The sequence below is a fragment of the Hippocampus guttulatus genome, chromosome 20 (assembly GCF_054856545.1).
Source record: "Hippocampus guttulatus isolate MCC_2025c chromosome 20, RoL_Hgut_1.0, whole genome shotgun sequence".
Classification (NCBI taxonomy): Eukaryota; Metazoa; Chordata; class Actinopteri; order Syngnathiformes; family Syngnathidae; genus Hippocampus; species Hippocampus guttulatus.
Window position 1 is genome coordinate 3,704,076 of NC_141280.1, and position 22,320 is coordinate 3,726,395.

The 22,320-nt window shown below is 42.5% G+C and overlaps 3 protein-coding genes across 6 annotated transcripts in view; 2 read left to right on the plus strand and 1 right to left on the minus strand.

Annotated features, from left to right (window-relative positions):
- Positions 1-22,320, minus strand: part of rngtt (RNA guanylyltransferase and 5'-phosphatase) — a 48,457-nt gene that overhangs the window by 21,539 nt on the left and 4,598 nt on the right. The window contains exons 1-11 of one of the 4 annotated variants that reach the window (XM_086101133.1): positions 14,821-15,922; positions 14,145-14,208; positions 13,838-13,947; positions 13,649-13,752; positions 13,413-13,501; positions 12,467-12,542; positions 10,153-10,402; positions 8,643-8,752; positions 8,051-8,152; positions 4,236-4,371; positions 561-632 (exon numbers count right to left, since the gene is read on the minus strand). In XM_086101133.1, the coding sequence (XP_085957259.1) occupies positions 561-632; positions 4,236-4,371; positions 8,051-8,152; positions 8,643-8,752; positions 10,153-10,402; positions 12,467-12,542; positions 13,413-13,501; positions 13,649-13,752; positions 13,838-13,933 (1,035 nt within the window). In that variant the 5' untranslated portion in view covers positions 13,934-13,947; positions 14,145-14,208; positions 14,821-15,922. Of the gene's footprint in view, positions 1-560; positions 633-4,235; positions 4,372-8,050; positions 8,153-8,642; positions 8,753-10,152; positions 10,403-12,466; positions 12,543-13,412; positions 13,502-13,648; positions 13,753-13,837; positions 13,948-14,039; positions 14,069-14,144; positions 14,209-14,820; positions 15,928-22,320 lie in introns of those variants that run through there. The other 3 variants (XM_086101132.1, XM_086101135.1, XM_086101134.1) reach the window with 3 other exon arrangements.
- Positions 15,997-19,574, plus strand: laptm4a (lysosomal protein transmembrane 4 alpha). The gene is made up of 7 exons (XM_086101137.1): positions 15,997-16,232; positions 16,932-17,052; positions 17,307-17,383; positions 17,551-17,673; positions 17,949-18,044; positions 18,178-18,276; positions 18,927-19,574. Exons 1-7 carry the CDS (start codon positions 16,131-16,133, stop codon positions 18,999-19,001), a joined length of 693 nt encoding a protein of 230 aa, XP_085957263.1. The 5' UTR covers positions 15,997-16,130; the 3' UTR covers positions 19,002-19,574.
- On the plus strand, positions 20,027-22,060 carry LOC147187571 (uncharacterized). Its single transcript, XM_086101053.1, has 2 exons — positions 20,027-20,177; positions 21,439-22,060. Exons 1-2 carry the CDS (start codon positions 20,027-20,029, stop codon positions 21,984-21,986), a joined length of 699 nt encoding a protein of 232 aa, XP_085957179.1. The 3' UTR covers positions 21,987-22,060.

A 22,320-nucleotide genomic window follows, 5' to 3' on the forward strand; every position in this document is an offset into this window, starting at 1 on the left:
TATTTCTCCCGTCTGACCGTTTTATGGTCCCGCATATTATATGAACGCTATAGCGGAACCCATGAGGTCTCTGAATTTGGAGATGTCTATGCAGTGCTGATTTTACACTTGAGTGGCAATTAAGCTTTGTTAAGAAAATGAAATGCGTGAGACGCTTGTGCAACGGGAGTCACCTTCAAAAGCACAGTCAATGCAGATATCATTTTCCGCGTGAGAGTGTGTGTGTGTGTGTGTGTGTCAACGGCATTGACGCAGCATATTGCAAGACAATATTCCGTGGATCGCAACTGTCGCAGAGGTGCGACGGCAACTGCGCCGTAATGCTGATGTTTCCGACACTGATTGCTGTCCCATGTGGATTTCATGCACGACACCCGATGTCACCACACATTTAATTAAGCAACCGTGTTGAAGCTTCACAGTCAGATCCAGACTCTACTGTGTTCTCTCTCTTCTGTCATGGCTCCGGTGCAGCTATTTGGCGGGATGGCTGCATAACACAACGGCTCATCTAATTTGACGTCAGAGAAAAGATGACAGTTCCTCATAAGATTACTCACGTTGAACTTGATGATGTCATATATCAGGTAGCGGGGGACGGGCTGGCCATTCACCTTGTCGATGATCATCTCCTGCAATGACAAAGACATAAGAGTCCGGTGACGAATAGACAAGTACATTCCTGAAAACGGCGAGCATGTAAAAAGAATTAAAAGAGCATCTGTGTGCCACAGGGCCCATGGGGATCAGTGAGTGGGGTCCCTCATGGGGATGTATGTAAGTATTCAGACAGACCCGCGGTAATAAGCAGGGTATGTCGCGAGGAACTGGGCGTGTGTGTGCCTCGGCAAGGAAGGACGAAAAGACGGCCGTGAGGCGGAAATAGGACGAAGTATCAATTATGCAAGACTCTCAAGATGAGAGTCAGATGAAGCGGCGATGGACGACACCGAGCAGACAGACCGCCGGTGTGTTCAAAACTCTGACTCGACAGCGCGATGACTAAGGATGGACTTGCAGGAACTGACGGGACGGGACTTGTTCTGTGCTTATAAAATATTCATACTGCTAACTTTTTTTTCTGAAGTTGCAGACTTCAATGAAAAACTATAACAGGTAGGAAAAAAATGTCAGCTTGCCACTGCTGACAAAAACTGAGCCTCACATGAATAATTTCACAGCAAATATTGAGGATTAATGTGTTTGTTTGTGGGTTTAAATCAGACAATATATTTCGGTGAAAAAAAAAAAAGACAAGATAGGTCCCGCGGCGGTCTGGGCAAAGGACAAATGAAGTCCTTTGAAAATATATTCCTTCACCCTTTCTTCGAGGGAAGTATACAAGCAGTAGATAAAACTGTGCAATTAAATTCTCTCAGTAGAAATGTCATGTTTTTTTAACACAGTTTTTGAGAATAAACAAAATTGTTAGTAGCCCTCTGTTCAGGAAAGAAAAAAAATGACTATTATCGATTTCCACAAAAATAATTTGAACATGACAAAATTAATAAAGCATAAATGAAAAAAATGTTGAGATTTCTTTGCTCGCAGAGAACCAGCACTGGGTTCGAGACACCCTGTGCCGCCTGCTGTTTGTTTCGCAGTGTTCCTCTTTTTATATGCACACAGCAAATTGTTGGTGACCTTTTGTCAAGATGCAACCAAGCAAATGATCATCTCATCACTTCCAAGTTATTTCAGTTGACGATTGTGGGGTTTTTTTCATTACGAGGTGTGCCAACATTGTTTTTCCACGTGTGTAGGTGTCTGCTTCTTCAGACGTGATTAGAAATGTAAAGACTGATTCGTCGTGTCCAACCTTCCTGGGATTATACGTCTCAACCGACAGCTGGTTGGCAGCGCAGAGGCGAATGAATGGCATCTGTGCTTTGTAACGTGATTTGTAGCTGTGGCTGGGAAAGTGAGAAATGACGCCATTGCAACGAGGGTGTCATCGCGAAGCATCGCGCTCAATGAACCGTCGGACGACAGCCGCGGGCGAATACACGAGTGTGAACAACGGAAGCTCCCATGATGTTGCCATCCAGAAATTGGAATAAGGGAGGTAACGCCACGACAACAAGAGAATAAACAAAGACCAACGCCTACGGGCGAAAGATGAAACCAATCAGAGAACATAGCAGGACTTGAACATGGCTCCCTATAAATAGAAAAACACAACCTCTCTCCGAGAACGAAGAGCCAGAAGCATTATTGTTTTGTGTTTTTTGTTATTGTAAAGTGTCCTTGGGTGTCTTGAAAGGCGCTTATAAATAAAATCTATTATTATTATTATTATTATTATAAACAGAGAGAAATACACAAGGGCAAAACAAGTTCTTATTGCAGTCTCAACGCACAACCACACCTGGGCTCGAGGGACGTAAAAGACATGCGGACATTTGAACAGAAAAATGCAGGCGTTACGTCCTACTACGGTGTGCAGAATTATTCACAGACTACATTTCGGAAATTGATAACGTTGACAAAACAGAGCAAAGTAGTCAGCCGAAAGATACTTTAGATGTGATCCATAAACGAAGATACAATTTCAAACATTGAGTAATATTTCAAATTGCAATCATTGTGGCAACTGTTTTTAGCACTGCAGGTAGTAAAAAGAACACCGTGATATTTTTGCACCTGCAACGAGAACGAGGCCAAGTCTGTGTGTGTGTGTGTGTGTGCCAGTTTTTAATAAGACTGAAATTACCCGGTGTGCAGAGAATGCAGGAAAATGGTCAGCATCAAATCTCAAAGGTCATCTTCGTGATCACAAGCACGGCAACCTGACATTCATGACAAGTCATTTTGAGCGTTGCTATGCCAAATTTCTAATTTGCAAAAAGTGTTGGCTGATTGTTGGTTTTGGTATTGAAAAGATGTTGCAAAGCTTTTAGTACATGTATCTATTCGGGTTTGTTTTCGTCATATCGTGACAATACTGCGAACCCTACTTAAACTGCACTATAATTGCCTATAGATGCTACAAGATGGCACCAAAGGACTACTTTTTTTCTCAATTAATCTCCTCAATTCAGCACTTCCTTAGCACCAAGGCAATATGGCCTCAGCATAAAAACTGTGAATAAGTTTCCAAACACATTTTTAAACGGTAAATATGCAAATCTGTACATGCTGCCCTGCAAAACATGCAGTGGTTCACAGCACTGATAATAATTCATCAATAGAATTGAGTTTTTGAGTGAGGCGGGCTTTTTTAAATATTCTTCATGGCTTTAGTAGACGAAATGAGTCTTTGTTATAGCAAACTGTTTGCACTGATGAAATTGAAGCAAACTGGAGCGTTCCAAAAGAGGCACAGTTGTGTCAATAATTTGGTATTAGTCGGGGCTTGCGGCGTTAGAGAATGAGCTAAAAACAGTCCGCTCTTTAAGTACAGCATGTTTTCGCTGCAACCAAAAGGGGAACAGCGTGACTCGTTTTTATTTCAGCACTTGAAATGAAGACAGCAGCAGCAAATGTTGCTCTGTACGTGACTTGGAAGAACACAGAAGGGAAAACTCTTGCCAAGAAACAGACGACGTGAGAGGAATCATTTTTCACATCGTTTTTGCCTCAGACAAAAGAAGCCCAATCACGGAGTCAATCGCGCTTAACATTCCCAAAGATTTGGATGTTTCAAAAGCAGCGGTTGATTGACGTGAGGTTGAGTAATCAAGTCGAAAAGTGCTCCATCATCAAGCCAGAAGCAGCTATTTAACAACACCTCGTTGAATCGACCGTTACATTAATCATTTCCATATGCGTAGCAAAATTATCAATCATTAAAAATGAAAAATTGATCACTCAATTTGTAAAGCTCGCGCCCAACAGTAATCAGTGCCCAAAAATGCCTCAGAGGAAAGCTTGGTATTGTCGGCTGAGGTCACGCCTCAGATCATTCACTGCCAAGCGTTCCGAGGCAACGACGCCGAGCACAACAGAAAAAGGAATCGGGTGGCAGAAAAACTTCCATTAGCCATTTCCCCAGGACATGGGAGGATGATTTCCGTGGCATCTATATGTGTGAGGGGGCTCAACTGCCAGACTGCAACGTCTTTGGCCTGAGGTTTTGGAATCCCACAGCAATTATCCACAAGACTGAACAGCAAGGATAGAATGGTGAGGTTATGGAGGTTAGCGATGCTGCCGTTCCAGTCCATGCAGGCGATGACACTGTGTGAACTACACTTCGGACAAAGACTGTCAATCTGATGCAAAAGAAAACTTACCCCGTCCAAAAGAGTATTTGCTAGATGGACGCGTGGATCTTTCCGGAAAGGAAACTCTAAATTGGCTATGTGGAAGACCGTATTGTCTCTGTCAATCATGAAGACTTCATGTTTCCCATTGATCACCATCATGTACCTGTTGGGAGGAGAGTGGACCATCCGTTAGCTGACATTGCACGGGATAATCACGATTTTACATCACATCCTGTTTGCAAATGAAAGCACACAGAGGCTTGAATGATTCAAATTCTTCACAAAGATTGACAAAGAAAAGGTCGTCATGTTTGTTTTGGTTGTGGATTATGAAACTGTGGATTTAAGCATTAAGTGTCATTCGGGAGGATATCAAAGGCTTTCATTTTGGAAGACATCAATTTAGAACTTAAGGCTTCGCTGCCACGCTGTATTAAGTGATTTGCAACACAGGAATGGCAGAATGGCCGTTTTCAGGTCATGCTCCCAAAATGGCAATCTAAATGGAGTCCTAACATTTGTCGGGACTATTTAAAATAGAGCGCAAATAGCCACAAAGTTGCTCAACTCAAATGTCGGTCCTGCCGAGAAAAGAACAGGTATATAATAAGACATCAAAGCTGTTGTCGTAAACACATCCACACAAGTATGACTAATAACATTAATTAGAGCCCTGTTGCAATCAGCTCAGACGGCGACCTAATGTTCTGGTCGGTTTAATGAAATGGTTGTGGCAAGGGCTACGGAATACAATTTATTTATTTTTTCTAGGCACGCTGTGGCCTCAAGCCTGAAATGTTAGTTGTGCAAGTAGAAGATTTAAGGGTGCACACTGTAAATTGACTTGCAGGGTAAATATTCATCCCACTCACTTTTACTATATTACTGATGAATGGGCTGTGGTGTGGAGCAGAGGTTCTTTAGCAACAAAAATATTCAGGAATAGTAATTATATATGTAGTGCTTGTATTACATTTGAATAGATTTTCAAATAGTGGACCCTGAAAACATGACAGGCTCACAGCTCAGAATCAACAGAAGATCAATCTTGTTTCAACAGAATCCAGAACGCAAACAACAGCATTCAGTTTTGACTGACGCCTTTTCTGACATATAAATGACTAAATATTGCAGCAATAATTACTTGAAATGACTTTGCATTCCGGTTGTCTACCTGCCAATTTGCTCGGATTTGAATCCTGAAGGCGAGAAAGAACAGCGTCATGGTGGACCCGAGTTAACTTTAAAATGTCTCATAAATGTTCAAACAATACGGTGGCTCCATTGCACACCTCTTCAAAACTGCATTAGCATTCCAAGACTGTCTGCAGCTCTTCAGCAAAAAAAAAAACCCATGAACTAAATAAAGCAGGATTAACTATAAAGCAGTACAAGCAACCGTGACGCAACATTTTTCAAAGGTTAAGTACTACAACCAGTGCGCTCTAAAATAGAGACTAATTACTTTGTGTCTGAAGCATTTAAGGGGATTTGTGACAACGAAAACTGCACGTGGGCATATAAGGCAATTTATTGACAGCCAAGAGAAAATACAGGATGTCAGAACACGCTCCCTTCGGAAAACAAGGTCACGTAAGAGAGATGGATTTAAGATGACATCTCCGGTGATGATATGAATCTCTCGGATCAGCTGTGCCTCCTTATCATTTCCACCAAAGGATTAGATGTGATAAATATCCCGTCAATACCAGCTGGTTCAAAGTGGGAAATTTGACAAGCTGCCAAGGATCAGCCGGCATCAAACGCCATACCATATAAGCAAATTAACATGATTTGAATGACGTACAAGACATAGATTTTCATTAATGATCTGACCAAAAATATCTTCTACAAAAGGAGCAAAAAATAATAATAATTGTCTTCAGTTATTCTGCTCTTCTAAGCATTGTTATCAATTGATTAGCACAATCACTGCAACACATGACAAATTATTTTTACTCTTGGATCCCAATAACTTAATTCAAAATTCGAAACTGCTTTATTAGATTTATAAAGATTTTTTTTCCACCCCGCACCACTACGGCAGGAGGGCCAATGCCGAGTCTAGTTTGCGTTACCTTGACAACCGAGGGCAGCGCTGGAGCGTTGCGACTCGGCAAGTAGCTACTTATTCTCAAGCAGCGAGAGTCCTAAGAGAAGGGCCCTAATGAGAGGAATTTCACTCCTGGAGGCAGCACTCCATCACCAAGCCGCCAAATGACGCACTCAATTAGTGGCGCATCCGTGCATGAGGAGCATGCAGCCGAGCAGACACGTGGCCAAATGCAAATGATGGCCCAAGGATGTCCGCTTTGACAAACATTTGAGGATGCTTTGTGGGCCCTCCAAGGCTGTGGTGAGATGGAAGGGCTTTTTAATTGCTCAATTGCTTACAGTGAAAACTTGCCAATGAGAGCTTGGATTACCCTCTGAACAACATGTTCAGTTAAAAGGTCACGGAGAGAGGCAATGCATATCAAGGCCTGTCCAAAAGTCTTCTGGAAACAGCAGAGATAAACAAAAAATGTGGGAGGGTAAAGAAACGACAGTGTCTCGGGAGCGTGGGCCGGATATAGTTGCACTTTTTAAAAAGGTGCTTGAGGTGGGAGTAGAAACACGATCAAAACACCTAAAAGATAAAAACACTATGCAGACTGTGCTCGGGAAGAGGGGGGAAAAGCAAATGTTTTAAAACTTCTGACAATTAAGCATGCACGCAGACAAAAAGGCATTCGAGTGCAACAAGTTCTTTAAAAAAATAAAATAAAAGCATCACTGTCTGAGCGTATCAAACGGATCATTTCCAGTATCTGGTAGAATGGCAAATAGGTATGCAGTGAGCAGAAGCCGCTCCTCTGTTGTTTAATTGGGCTAGTTAGCCGGAGCTAACCCTGCCACACTCAGAAGACTGCAGCGGGGGGCCATTAATCCCTTGTAACTCCCAGTGGTCCTCTTCATTACGCTTTCACCATTTCCACATCAAATTTCCACATGAGCAATTGTGAAAATATTCAAATTGATATGTCGGTTTAATATATGCATATCTATATCTTTTTTTTGCCCCTGCCTCTTCAGTCTTAACCATATATGCGAGGCCCAATCCCAAAGCACTTTAGCGCTAATGAAGACAGTCCTACCATTGTGTCATCTTCTTGTCTTCCCTGGTCAAATCCGGTGGCATAAAACAGACAGATGAGCACCGGCTGAGGGCCAGGATCTAAGAGCTGGGCTCATCATGACCATGTGCAAGACTTCTCTGTCATGCCATGTTTTCACAAAATGGTCCAAGTGGTTTGCAATCGAACTGGCTGACTTGTCCATTTAGGCAGGTGTGTCGACTTTTTATGTCACTCTATGTGCAACTGCTGAGCGATGACTCATATCTGTATTCAGTGTTAGGTTAGGTTGCTCTCTGATTTAATGAGGTATTCTTGTTTTTTTTTTGGGGGGGGGGGGGGGGGTTGTGAACAAGTCTTCGGTTCACAAATATCAGACGAAGAGTTTCCATTTTATCTTAGGTTCGACAACAAATATAACCGGTTGGTTTGCTATATGAAGGCCAGTAATTAAACACAAATCGCATCAACACCATCTTCACTAATGGCGACAAAGCTGATTTTAACACCTCTGAAAATACAACTTCAATAGGCTCTGATTTAAATTCTTTATTAATTTTTATTATTTATTTATTTATTTATTTATTTTTATGATCAAGGCTGCCAAGCGTCTATTAGGACTGCTGAAGGTGAGATGGTCTAATCACAAGCAAAGCAAACATTAATTTAGCATGGTCTGGTAGACTTTGAGGTAGTTCCAAATCAAGCAATATTGTGAAGGCTCACCGTGTCCCATCAGCTTTCCAGCTGACTTTGTAGGGGTGCTGCTCCAGGAAACAAAGGTTTTGTCGATCCATTGATACAGGCTGAGCACCAGGAAAACCAGACCTGAGAAACAGCAAAAGGAACATACCGCGTTGATTCAATTCGTGACATGTCTCAATTTAAATCGATGTTATAAAATGTAAATATGTGTTATTTTACACTTGCTACATACATTCTGAAGTTAACTAGGTAGACAAACGCAGGTAAACGAGGAAACTACCATTACTGCGGTACATTCGTATCGATATCTATAGCAACATCCATACAGGTAGAACAACTTTTGAGAGAGTAGAAAATGGGAGATAATGTTGACTGTTCTCACTCGTCAAGACAGCGCTGACTCTCAGCCATTTCGTTAAAAAGCTGCAGCTGCATTTTCCTCATCCGAAAAAATCTATTCCTGACTCTCTCGCCTGTTTCAAAGAGTCAGGATCATAACACTACGGTGACTGAAGAGAAATGAGCCTCTCACAATACGCCCACATATGCAAACGCATGCACACCCCTTTTCCCAGAGGGGAAGGATTAGCAGAAAAGAAGGTAGCGTACTTACTTGTTCCACTCGGCCATCTCCTGACACATTCTTTGGACCTCGCCAAGTTTGGGCTGCGTGGTGACCTGTGTGACACCTTTCACCGTGACACCTTCGAGGAAGACTGCCCCCTGGGAGGCGCAATGAAAGACACCTGTGTTGGAAGTCAGAAAAACAACACTTCCTCCTACACCATATAGGTGAGACACTTTTTCCACGCAGCTGAAACGCTTGCAAAACAGTGGTTCTTAGCGGGGTTAACGAGCAACTGGTAAACATCATTAATCCAGCTATTTTTTGATTTGACCTCTCCATATCACTCCATCGCTCCATGAATTATGTATTCATTCAACTTAATAAACCTGCTCCTCTGCATCAAGATCCTCTCTTTCCATTACCTGAAGAAAATCAGTATGCTTGTTTCAGAATATTAATCAAGTGTAGCGTGCGGTTCGCAAGCCTTCCTCACAGCATAAAGGGATGCGGGTTCAAATCTCGATACAGTCGTTTCGATGTTGAGTTTCTACAGTATACTCAAAAAAAAAAAACATCATCTTAAGAGAAGAATCTGAATTTATTATGATGTTGGAGGTAAGTGCAAATCAATTCAGGATTTAGCAAACCTGACAGAAATTGAGATGGCCAAGTTTGCGTTTTTAAAAATCGTGCCTGAAAGACGTGCAAAAATGCAAGAATTTTCTGTCAATAATACATTTGTTTCGTCTTCCACTAAGATTACAATTCTGTCACTTCAAACTGAATTTTTGTGCTGTGGTGTTTTGCCAAATGCTTCATGGTGAAAACCAGATCCACCTAAAGAGCAGCATTCTCCTCCACAAGCCAACGGCATTTGCCAACGGGGCGTGCAACCTGTTGGAGTGATGGAGCGTGTAATTTAGCACCTGTTATTTGGGATCTTGGTAAAGGATCGTCATCTTAGTAGCCGCACACGTCTGCCCATATCATGCAATCTGTTTGCACAAATGCACAATTTAGCACCCACTACTTTGGATCTTTGTGATCCAATTGGCCACCAAGCAGCATGAGTAACCTTGAGAGGGCCACTCAACCACAACCAAAAGATTTCAGTCCTTAACGATGCTGGAGTAATGCAGTGGTGCGAGCCGCAGCTCTGCCTGCCAACTTGGTCCCTCCACAACGCGATGCTGTAGCCCATCACAGGCAGAGAAATTGAATTTGCCTTGACACGGGCTCTCAGTGCACTTAAGGATTTACCCTTTGCTTTTGTGGATGATTTCCTATCCAAGCGATTGTCTTGAAGTCTTTTAATCGTGTTATTTTTACTACTTACACTGGTAACTACTCCATCTCAGAAGTGCAAGTGAGGGAATCAGGTTAATGTTGATGGAGGAATTGAATCAATGCTGTATGCAACTTGAGACGATTCGGCGCTTCCTTTTTTCAGGATTAAAAGCAGACAAGCCTATTGTAAAATGCGTTGAAGCAACACTGCCAAAGAGATCCATCGACTGGAATGCGGCTTCCGTTTATAAGTGCGCACGAGTCCTACCAATTTGAGCTTCTCTTTCTTTCGCTTGCCAAGCGTTGACCCGGACGAGCTGGGCCCGGACTCCTGGTTAACTGCGTTGCCATCGTCATCCACTTCTCCACCGTCATCCTCAAAGCACCACTCTGGCAGCGTGGGGGCGGCGGGCGCATCCTCCTCATCCCCATAGCGACGGAAAAGCTCTTTGAGGTAGTCGCCCTTGTAGATCCCAGGGGCCCGGGCTTGGGCAAAAGCTGCTACGGCTGCTTCCACGCTGATAAGAGTAAACACAGGCAGGATTAGAAGTTGCACACTGACCAGATGCTGTACAATCACAAGTGCTGTATCGAATACTTTCGCTTCACAAATTTATTATTCGGTCTTGATGTATAACTGTAACAACTTCTGTGGTTTGCTGTGGAGCACTTTATTATGCTGAGCAAGTAGGTGGTACCTTACAATCTATAAGAATACAGGGTTCATGATGAATGGCTCACAATCAGTGGTTTGCGCTGCGGCATCGACCCAGCCACACACACGGATGAACCACACTAAATATGAGCCATACCAGATTCAGGCTTCGCCAGCACAGGTGTTTCCTGCTAAGCACAAACTGCAAACTGTTCCTGCAGTTGACTGCTCCACAGTCTAATGTGGCCCCCCCAACTTGTGCTCTCCGCCAAACCCCTGTAAACTTGAAACGTTCCCTTACCAGGTGCAAAACCAATCCGGCCCAAGGCTGTTATGCTTGGAGGCATGTCTTGCAACAGTCGCAAATCACCTTTGAAGCAAGGAACCACCAATGCCTCCCTCCAGTGAGGCATAGACTACCAAGTAAAATTTCCTTTGTGAAAGCAGGTGAATTTCCGGTCAAAACAACAACGCCAAGAGCGAATACGACCTTCCTCGACCAGACTGGTGACTGGAAAATATGCGTCGACCTGGACTACAAATTTGATTTTCCACCAGAGATAGAAATAAATATTCTCTTGCCTGACCTCATCCTGCGGCCAACTGCTCAGAACCATTTGAGCATCCTAGAACTGACAGTACCACGGCAAGCTGCTACTGAAGAAGCATATGAGCGGAAACACCCTCAGTGCACTTAAAATACAGCTCAGGCAGACCAAAGCAGCCACAACCAGGCTCCTGAAGAGAATGGGCTCGAAACAACAGGCCGTTCAACAAACAGCAAAGTCACATTTAAATGTTGCGCCACAATGCAGCAACTGAGGACTTTAACTGGCCCGCGAGATAACTGGTGAGGGTGAAAAACAGCGTACCCTCGAGTCCCGCGAAGACGTCGTGGGCCTTAATCATGGAAAACATTGAGGATGGAGAGTGCCCATGAGATGAACCTGGTGGAATTTTTACCCCTCTCCTGTTCAAAACATCAAGCAAGTCCTCTAAGCTCTAATGCAATTATGCGTTTACTGCTGCATTAGAGTTCATAATAGACTATGCCGCAGGATTGATCTTGTATTGTGACTGTCTAATATAAAAGGCAACCACAATTTATTGCATTGTTTTTGCAACATTTATAATACTGCATATGTCTATGTAGCCAAAGGTTCATAGAGGCCATTTCAAAGAAGTGTTCTACAAATCTAAAAAATAATAATAATAATAAAAATGTTTCAATAAAAGTTTATGATCAGTTAATTTCATGGATGATTTAGTCATTACGACTACTTATAAATACTTAGAGATTACATAAAGGGGTGGGGGGGAATCAGCATGCAGGGATTTCATCTGATAGCCGCATTATCTTGCTCCACACAGGATGAGCCTAATGCTTTGAGAATATTCATTACACAGGAAGTAGTGGGTGGTGGGAGGGTTTAATCAGCCTACATGTCTACAGCAGCTTCCAGGCATTCATGTCCTCCCAGACGAACTGCCCCACCTCTGTCTAAAGATCCCTGGACTCGCATCCCACCCACCGCAATCAGTCACTGTAATGCATGAACCATATCTGGCATGAGAGCAATAAACTCTGCTAACTGGTCAGCTTTGCGCTGCCTGTGTTGATTGATAGTGACGTCTTTGTCTCGTCTGACACAGGGTAACAATCGAGAGAACTGGATTACCGGTTGATGAAAGGGAATTGTAAAGCACCTTATGGTTGAGCTGGTCACAGAAGACCTTGTGCAACAAGATTGTGGGTGGATCCAATCACTAACAATCTTCTTGTAATGACAGTGAATCCGCGTTGATCAGACCCACCCACAATAGATGAATATCTATGATATGGCTTAAAAATCTGGCGCAAAGGATGAACTGCGATATTGCAGAGTAACACTGCATTAGCAGTCCAATTGTGGTGAGCGAGCCTTACCTCCAGTCCATCTTCTCCACCAGGTAAGCACATATCAAAAAGCCGGTCCGATTGAACCCATGCGTGCAGTGAACACCTGTGGAACACCAGGGAAACAGCAAAATAATAAAATAGGAATTGATTAATTAACAATAATGCTACTCAGTAATAAATTCACATCTATAGTAAATTAGAAACGATTTCTAGCTATATTAAAATTTAATTACCCTCTTTAATTGAGAGTACCCAACAGGGCCGTCTTTATTTGTGTAACTGCCCTGACACTCCCTGTGCACAGTAAGTTTGTTTGACAACGTCACACTTTACTTTCAAATCGAGGAACTGACATAAGTGCCGAGGATCACATTTATAAGCCAAGCTGTCTAATTTGGGCACGGGGCGGGGGACCCCAAGCATAATGACCAGGAGGCTAAAGACTGGACATACTCTCACACAATGTGAGCTTATGTTACAGCAGTTTGTGTACAAACCAGACAGGCTTTTGTTCAAGTTTTATCTAGTGTGGTTGACGGAACTGGTGTTCCAAAGAGGAGAAAGAGAGCCCCCCATTGGCTGAAGGTAAAACTTTCACAGCTCCATGTCAGCTCCATGCTTTGGATTGTCCATCCTACAGGTCGTCTATGGCACGATGTGGAACTATTTGGCTCATAATACCTCACCTGAACTGTGCTATTGGTAATCCGTTGCATCGATTCGTCACAAGGTGTACCTTTCCTTCACTGGTAAGAATATTTGTGGTAGTCATACCATGTTATTCTGCAATTGCTTTGTTGTTGTCAGTTTTTTTTTTTCAATCCGTTGTTTTTGTTTTGTTTTTTTCTCTGTCACCCCCCACACAAACCTTGTTCTGTCAGGCTGTATTTTCAAAATCACAATACAAAACCCAGAGGAAGTATTTCAAACTCCGCTGCTGCAGAGAAAAAAATTAAAGAGATTGCCTCCTCACCTATTAGGTCTGTAGAATTTTTCTCCATGAAGTGTTCACAGAGTCGGATGAACATAGCAGTCGTCTCCTTAGAAGGACATTCTCCGTGACTGGGGGGAAAGATTACGATGCTGCAGAATTAATAATCTGCCACCAGAGCTGGACTCTTTCTATGTGATCCTGGACTGTTCATTACCCAATTCCTGAGCGCTAATAGACAAACAGCAATTCAAACAAACGTCATGATCTTCACATACCCTTTACACTGTAGCTTAACATATTTGATCCCTTCTTTTTCTATGTCGTTGCGGTCGTAAAAGCGAGTCGTGTTTGTCAAATCCACAAGTAAACCCATTTTCACCTAAGGAGTGACAACAACAAAAATGTTAAATGATGCTTTGTTGTGAATACGACAGACAAACTGTGGTGATTCAAAAGTTCCTTACATTTAAACTCTTCAAGTAGTTAGACAGCATGTTTGGGTAAAATCGGTTCTCCTCTGCAACTTGGTCATCATATCTGGGGCCCAGCATAGTTTTCATAGGCAGGAATTTACCTAGCAAATACAAAAGAGCAGGATGGTGGACAACTGGTTAGCACATCTGCCTCCCAGGCCCTCCTGGCAACCAGTCCAGGGCACCAGCTCACCTGCAATTCATATGAAGACCAGGCCATCTCGACAAAAATTTGATGTAAACAAACACAGAAAACATTATTGTTCAAATATTGTAGAAGCATATTGTGTAACCTTACGCTGTACTCATCGTATGGATCTTAAGGGGCAGCAGTTGATATTGTGAAGAATGTGGGACAGTTCCTGTACAGTTAAAAAGGTTTGGCTGATTAATTCTATTCCTATTACTTCACATGGCTTCTACTAAACTATACTGCTTCCAATTTGATTTTTGTTGTTGTGTTTTTGCACCAAGTATTTCGAACACAAACTCCCTCTAATGCACACTGTGCGCATGCGTAGACTCGGTTTGTTTTGACACGTGATAGATTAACAACCCTGCAACCTCATAGCAACTACACTTTTGAAAACCATTAATAAAACGGTGAAACACAAACGACAACGTTATGAACTTAATTTGAATAAATAAGCATCGTTTGGACAAAAACGAAATTTTAGTGTGCCTCACAGCAATTCTTTAAAACTCCAATTTTTACAAACGCAACACTACTGGCTAATGTTAGCATATTGTGATGCTAACATGCAATGACAGGGGACAGCAAGTGCAGTTGGAACAGTTTTATTATATTTTTATAATGGATGAAAATGTAATCGTATTGTTCTGTACGTGTACACGTGTATAATCTTGCGAATAGCAGATTATAACAGAAATGAATAATGCTACATGACGACTAAGCTAAATATAATGTCATGCAAATGACGCTAATAAGTGCAATTGGAACTCGACTGTCTCACCCGCCACTGGTTGTCCTCTCCTGGGACAATTCCGCCATCGGGGAGGGGGTCCCGTGTGTGACATGGTTAGCTCCCGACCGTAGGTGTAACGGACAAGCTGGTCTCTCAGGCTACACGATGATCCAACGCGTCTGCAAATTGATATCACCCTAATCCCAGGGTTGTGGCTCACCCAAACACCGCGGATTCAAAGGCCTCTTCTTCTTTGCAGCCAGTTGAGCTCATTTAGGAATATCGTTCAAAATTACAAACACAGGGCATTTAGTTTTACGTTGCACCAGTTTGTCTTAGGTCTTAATTGGTATCAATTTGGCAAACATAGCGTCCGCACGACTATAAGCATGGCAGCTGGATCAGCTAAATAAACAAGCTCGGTTTTTCATTCACGCACCATCAGGGTGCCTGTGTTGCGTTCCCGTGTCACTCGGAAGTTGAATGTTCCCAATTTTTTGATCATCTCATCTTGTCTATGATAATATCAGCACGGTATTTATTTGGATTAGTGTCCGTTTCTCTTTATTGCCTTTACAGTTAAGCGTAACTATTTTTATTTCTTTGAAAATGTGTTTTTGTGGGGCAATAAAAATAGTCATCATGGATGAAGAAGTATTGGCAGTTTTCTGATATTATTTTCGGAACAATTTGGTAAATTAGGTTAAAAATGTTAAAGCACATTACTGAAAACAAATGTTTACATCACCGAGTGTAAACCTGCTGAACGATATAACGTCTTAGTTCCTGCACCGACTTTCTCAATATTTATACAGGAACTCCAACAACTGCAGTTGTAACAAAGCTCTGTACATAAAATTGAACATGAAACATGGACTACAACCAAAATATTTGTAATGTTGCAATAATAATCATCATCATATAAAATATGTTCTCATTAAATATGCAAGAAGCGCTCCCTTCACGTTGGCATTAAAAACAATGGAGGTCCCGTTTTGTTCACCCATCTTGTTGCACATTCTACGCCAGGGATCACCAACTCCGGTCTTCGAGAGTCCGTACTCTGCAGACGTGATTCGAACGACCAGGACAGTTATCGGGCTTTTGCAACTCGCTGGTGAATTGACAAACGCTGTGGCAATAAAGCGTTTGACAACAATGGGCGCGTCTACTGCAATAGTTTTTGACCTTCCTGACGCGCCATACTTGGTTCCCTTTCCGGGTGTTTGTTTTCACCCAGAGAGACGTGGAAGTGCGCCCTGTCAAGGGGAGGCGTTTTTCCCTGCTTCATTGTACAATATATTTTTTTATACATACATATATTTGCTGACTCTTGAGCGATACTTTGGGGGAGGGGAATGCAGCACTTTAAACTCAGTCGAGATAAACTGTACAGCACCAGGTGCTGCGGATGTTGCCATGTCCGGACGGGGACGATCATCCTCGGAACATGGTACATGGTACGTTATAACAACGATTTGGATTGGTTGAAAACTAATGCTAGAAACGATTTGTGTCATATGTGTTGGCATTGTAACAGATTTTAAGTGAAAACACGCCGATCCTTGATCTGTTGTTGCTCCGAAAATGGCCTTGAATTCCAAACGGTGGATGAATGTCATGTTAGCACCAAATGCTAACCTTAGCCAGCTAGTTTCCAATATAAACGTACGCTTTAGTTGTTTATCTTTTATTCACGCAGTGAAAAAAATGAAAACATGATCCACAAACGTATTGACAAGAACAACTCCATAGCCATCGCAGAAGGGTAACGGCTGATTTCGAAACAAATGATATGTAGATCGGTTAGCGACACAGCCAGCGAGCTGAACAAACCGTTTTGATATCACAGTTACTGTACCGAAAATGTAGCAAACACATAGCTAGAGCAATAGAACAATAAAGACAGAAAAGTGATACATATTGACAGAAAGATCAACATTGTATGTCAGGAGCTACGATTAGCCTGGGTTGTTAGTGGAATCATTGTTACATTTGAATGAATTAGTCTGTCATTTATTTTGTAAGGATGGAAGGTGAGTCTTTTATGTTCTAAAAAAAATACTCACCTCATTGTGAAAGGAAAATGTGCGCAGGTTGACTAGATAGGTTCCTTAAAAAATGCATTATCAATGCTGGTTTGTATTCCTCCCCCACAGGTAATCAATTTGTTGATGGGAATCCTGCTAACAGTTGCAGCGACCCATCCAGAAAGTGTTCCCTCTGTCAACTTACAGTATGCAGTTATTGACCATTACTTAACATCCGACAGGATGTCAGGTATGTTAAATTATGCTAAATGGAGTCTTCATTGGGTATGCAATAGGTTAAGATTTTTTTGGAAGACAGCATTTACCACAGGTGTCTCTAGTAATCTCTCTTAGCCAGTGATGTCTAGTGACAAATTGAATAATTAAGTGCATCCACGTTTTGTGATTTTTTTTTTTTGAATGTATATTATGTGCCAATGCTCAATGAAAGTTGGTAAACACTATTAAACATGTACCAAAATAGTCTCTCTTCTATTCAACCAGGTAATGCCGGTGCCGGATTGGCCATCTCTCTGTTCATGGTCACTATCAGTGCTATGTTGCTGTATGGTGCCGTTACTGTAAGTGCACATTTATTTAGCCTGCCTGAAAACGTTTGCAAGAACAATGTTTTGTTTGTTTTTTTCCTTCTCCATTTATTATATCTGGTTTTCCACAAGAATGTCTCCATCCACAATGCTATTAATTATGGCCGGTTTGTTTTTGTTGGGTTTTTTTTTGTCTCTAGCATCGCAGTGGTCTGCTTATCCCGTTCTTCTGCTACCAGATGTTCGACTTTGCTTTAAGCTGCCTCGTGGCCTGCAGCTCTCTCACCTATCTGCCTAGGATACAGGAGTACCTGGACCAGCTGGTTAGTCCACAAGCTGATGGATGGGACTCAGCACATTGACTTTGTTGCCACTGCTTGATTAACGACACACCGTTGAGAGGCCATTTTTGAATAAAAACGAGGTTCTTAGTTTGCTTGAGTTCATGGTACTTATCTATCTTTCAGTTGATAAACAATGACATGATTGCATAACACAAATGACTCAACTGGTCCACTTTTGTCCTTTAGGTGGAAATATGACTAGTATGAGTGTTGGACCTTTTAACCGAATTGATTTTCCAACTCTCTTTCCTCAGCCGGATTTCCCGTACAAGGATAACCTCCTGTCTCTAGACCCACGGTTCCTGTTTTTCTTCGTGCTAATCCTCTTTACCTTCCTAATTGTCCTCAAGGTAAAACTGCCTCCACCCTTCCATCCATTTATTATAGCTGTTATCATAACTTAAGCCTTATTGGGACGGGCATTTAGTTGGATGATCGAAGTCTCGTTTATGTATTGGATTTAAAAAAAAAAATTTTTTGCAGGCATATTTGATGAACTGTGTGTGGAACTGCTACAAGTACATCAACAACAGGAACAAACCAGATGTCTCTGTCTTCCTCTCCTTTGAGAATCAGCCCCAGGTTTGTTAACATGCTTAGGAAGACAAATACTAATTTGACCTTTCTCATAACCACTTCAAAATATAAAAGCATTTTTGTTAACAGCTCTTAGTAGATAAGTGCAGTCATGAAGTGCACATTAAAGCCTGTGTTATGTGTCATATACGGCAGGCACCAGCAGGGGTCATGCCAACCACACTCATGCACTCCTACTGTATTCGGGAGCATCCTAAGTGTGAAAATGTGCGAGTAATATTCACTCGCTTTTTCTAGGAAGCCTGTCATGATTGTATAAAAACAAATACAGCACTGGTAGTTTAGTTGTACATGATGCTACCTTTTGTGCAGACGGCTCAGGTTAGATTAAAAAATGGGTAGGTAGGTAGCATCCGTGTCAAAGTGACTTGCTTTGTCAACCCCTGATGAGACAAGCCAAAAGTCTCAACATATATACAATGGATAACGTAAGTCAACACACCCTTGTTGCACACAAATGTTTGAGTTACTGTGCAACAATCGTTTTCGGTCAGGTATTGGGTGGACAAACAAACAAGCCAAAAGAAGTAGACCTTGACTTTTACACCAGTGATTTCAGTAGTCAGCAAATGGAATAACTGACTTTGGCTTTGTCCACACCTGTAATTGCCTTTCTTCTTCCCTGTCTCACGCAGTCGGATCTGCCCACCTACGAGATGGCAGTAAACATGCCTGACAAGGACCCTCCACCGCCGTACATGCCGTCTTAAGGACCAGCCCACTGTGGACAACACATGCCGCCAAATGCATTTCTACATTCCCTCACTAACCCTCTCCGCCTCTTATCTACTGTATATATTTTGTGCAAAGATGACGGAGAAAATCCAGATGAACGGAACGATGCCAGCCTTTTATTTTCAATTAGTGTTTCAATCAAATGCAGTCAACAATCCAGCATCATCCTCATGTAGACTGACAATCCACTTAATTGTAGCTCCTTAATTGTTGATCTTTTTAAGAGGTAAGAACAATTCCATCTCAATTTTGAGAAGCACGCCACAGCACTATTTTTTTGTGTTATTTTGTTAGCTTTGCTGTGGTTCACCACTACCACCACCAGCTCGGATGTTTACATCGCACTCTGGTGCCAGCTAGTTTTCCAGCAGCGTACAAGGAGGGAGGGAGAAAAAAAAGCTGCTTTGCCACCAGCTTGACATCAACTCATCTGTCGTGAAACATTTGTTGTTGTTGCATGCCCTCCCATTACTTAACCATGCTTCTTTTGTTCCATTTCATTATACCCGCTTTAATATAACTGACTTCAATAAAGACTTGAGACCATCTGTCGTTATTTAATTTTCTATTTTATTTGTCTGGGTCTCCGCCGATTCGGGGGAATCTAATAGATGCCTGAGTCATGAGTTCCTTGCCCCTTGCTTACAAGCTGCATTCTAATGCAGGCCACTCCCCAAATAGATGCTAAACTGAATAGACGCTTGCCAGTCAGCCACAAGCGTGCAGTATACATAATACAGCACAACGTACACGCAAGTGTTCAGTTTGATAATTGTATGAACTTGCCGTGACCCTCCTTCCCAGAATATGTAGCTCACATCTTTTAGTTCGACCACCCTGCGTGCCATCCTTCACAGAGGCCAGGAGGTCATGTGAGCCAGCCCCCAACTGAAATGTATTTGTGACGTGTTGGCCTCGGGCCTCCTCATATGAGGAGCTTCGGGACCCTGTCGGGAGAGGAGACCGCCAGTGGCAGTTGCGAAGGGGGGGGATGCGGATGATGGTGATGATGAAGTGCTGGCTGTGGGGTCTCGTGTGCGGCACCCCCTTAATGCTGGGCGACGTGCTGGCCACCTACCGGCTCAACGCGCAGAGCTTTGCACAGAGCAGAAACAACGGACGACCACTCACAAGAACACTCAACCCAGAAAGTATGTTCAACTCTCCCTTTAAAGAAATTGATACAAGATGCAATTATTTTATGCTACTGCATTTTTCAGGATAGAGGAAGTACTGCATTATTTACTCACAAATTTTATCAATGATTATCAATGACCATATGCGCTAAGCTGCTAAATTTAATGAGCGCCAATACACTGATGTAGAACGGCACTGTGTCATGCAGGTTTGGAAGTTTTTATTTCAAGCCACAAGCTTTATCGAATCATGTGCAGTATATTTTCCTGGAAGATTACATTCTGGAGCAGTTATAATTGATTGTCAAATAGAACATAGTGTGCCTAGTAATGTCATCTTCTAAACAAACTATAAAACAAATTTTAAAAAGGTATTGTGCACAGCGTGAAATTTTACTTTCTGTCGCTGACCAATGAAAAGTGTCCAATCCTACCGTTTTTTGCAACAATGCTAGAAGTGAATGCTATTTATTGGTCTGCGAGGTTGTGCGACTATCAATGTAAAGTATTGACTTGTCGCAGACAACCCAACTGCACACATTCCTATTTCCGCTGATCTTTCTGCTGAAAAGAAAGTGGTTGCTACCTCCTCCATGGATCTTTGTTCGTTAACTGGATTACTGAAAAACACCTTTGTGGAGAGATGTGCATCTTGACCTCAATGTAGTGGCCCGACTTCTCTACCGAGGAGTGATTAATTAAGATGAAGTAATCCTGCTATCGCACTAACACACACAAAAAAACAAAACTTCTTCTTCACGTTTGTTAGTTTGGCGCCAAAAGTCTTAGTCCACCATTATAAGCAAAGTAATAATGAACACTTGGGTATCATAGTGATTGAAAAGACGGTTAAAACAAAGATTTTGGTGGACTAAAGTTTTTGCACTGTACTGTTTACGTGACTGAAAGTTACGAAAGCCTCATTTCCACCATCCAACACAGGTCAGTTCAATTTTTATATGTTGCACATTTATCCAGGTTTCCCTTAAAACGTCACCAGGAAGTATAAATCCTACTGTGAAAGAGCACAACATATTTTATCCATACCAACTCCCTTTTTAGGGGTATCATTCCACTTTGCACTATACTCAACAGTAGAACTAATTTTAGATTTGTCATTATTTCCATTGTAAAAGGTCCCCAAATCAAAATGAAATCGATCTGAGGCAAACTGACCTGTTCCATTCAGTGGAAATGCGGCTTTGGTGTACACTGTGTCAACTTACACGATCTTCCTTTTGACCTACTAATGATCTCCTCTTTGGTGGCCCTGTAGTTCACAGAGGTGACTACACGAATAGAGGAGGGTATCACTACCACTACCAGCCACCAAGGATCCTCCCACCGGTAGTGTATCGACCTTTTCCTTATCGATCTCCTCCAGTGACTTACCACAGACCTGCAGTCCCTATGTGGCCCAATCAGCACACATTCAAAGGGCAAGTGGTTCCACAGGTGCCCCATATTTACAAAGGTATTGCCCCACCTTTAGTGCACCACCCCCACCATTACGCCATAGGCCATTATTACCCAAAAGGCCAGTGTCCGACAAAACCTAACCCCACAGTGGCAACTAGACCTGCGGTGTACCTCCCAATTGTCCCTCCCACTCAACGCCGAACCACGGCGCCAACCGCGGCACCGACTCTGCCACCAACATCAACCACAAGCGCCACGCCAGCAGTGACCACCACTCTGGCACCAGTCGAGTCCACCACTCCACAGCCGGTCAGTACCCAAAGCGGCTTCACCACCACCATCAGTCCCGTGAAGACAGGTAGACTATTACTAGTGACCAGCGTATCCCAAGCTTTTCAATTATGATCATTTTGATTGAATTGGATGATGTGTCCAAACGTTTGAATGGTATTCTATGTGTCTGTATAAGTGACTGGGAGGAAAAAGAATTCCAAGTCCACCTTAACGGGTGACATCTTTGTGTTTTTTTTTTTCTTGTCTGGTATCCTTTTCATTCAGGATGAAAGGATATAGACCAATGTGAAACGAATGAATGCAGGCCCCTGTCTCATTTCACAATCTTCTGGAGACGATGCACAAAGCCAAAATGTTCTCTGTGCATGTCAAACAGGACGAAAAGTCAGTTGTTTTACTCATGGCTGAATGTGTCCGTCTTTGCATCAACCCACAATGGTTCTGT

Coding starts and splice junctions, on each gene's coding strand:
- laptm4a (XM_086101137.1), top strand. CDS start 16,131: ATGCAGCACTTTAAACTCAGTCGAGATAAACTGTACAGCACCAGGTGC. Junction 17,053..17,306: donor AACATCCGACAGGATGTCAG/GTATGTTAAATT, acceptor CTATTCAACCAG/GTAATGCCGGTGCCGGATTG. Junction 18,045..18,177: donor CCTTCCTAATTGTCCTCAAG/GTAAAACTGCCT, acceptor AATTTTTTGCAG/GCATATTTGATGAACTGTGT.
- LOC147187571 (XM_086101053.1), top strand. CDS start 20,027: ATGGTGATGATGAAGTGCTGGCTGTGGGGTCTCGTGTGCGGCACCCCC. Junction 20,178..21,438: donor AAGAACACTCAACCCAGAAA/GTATGTTCAACT, acceptor GTGGCCCTGTAG/TTCACAGAGGTGACTACACG.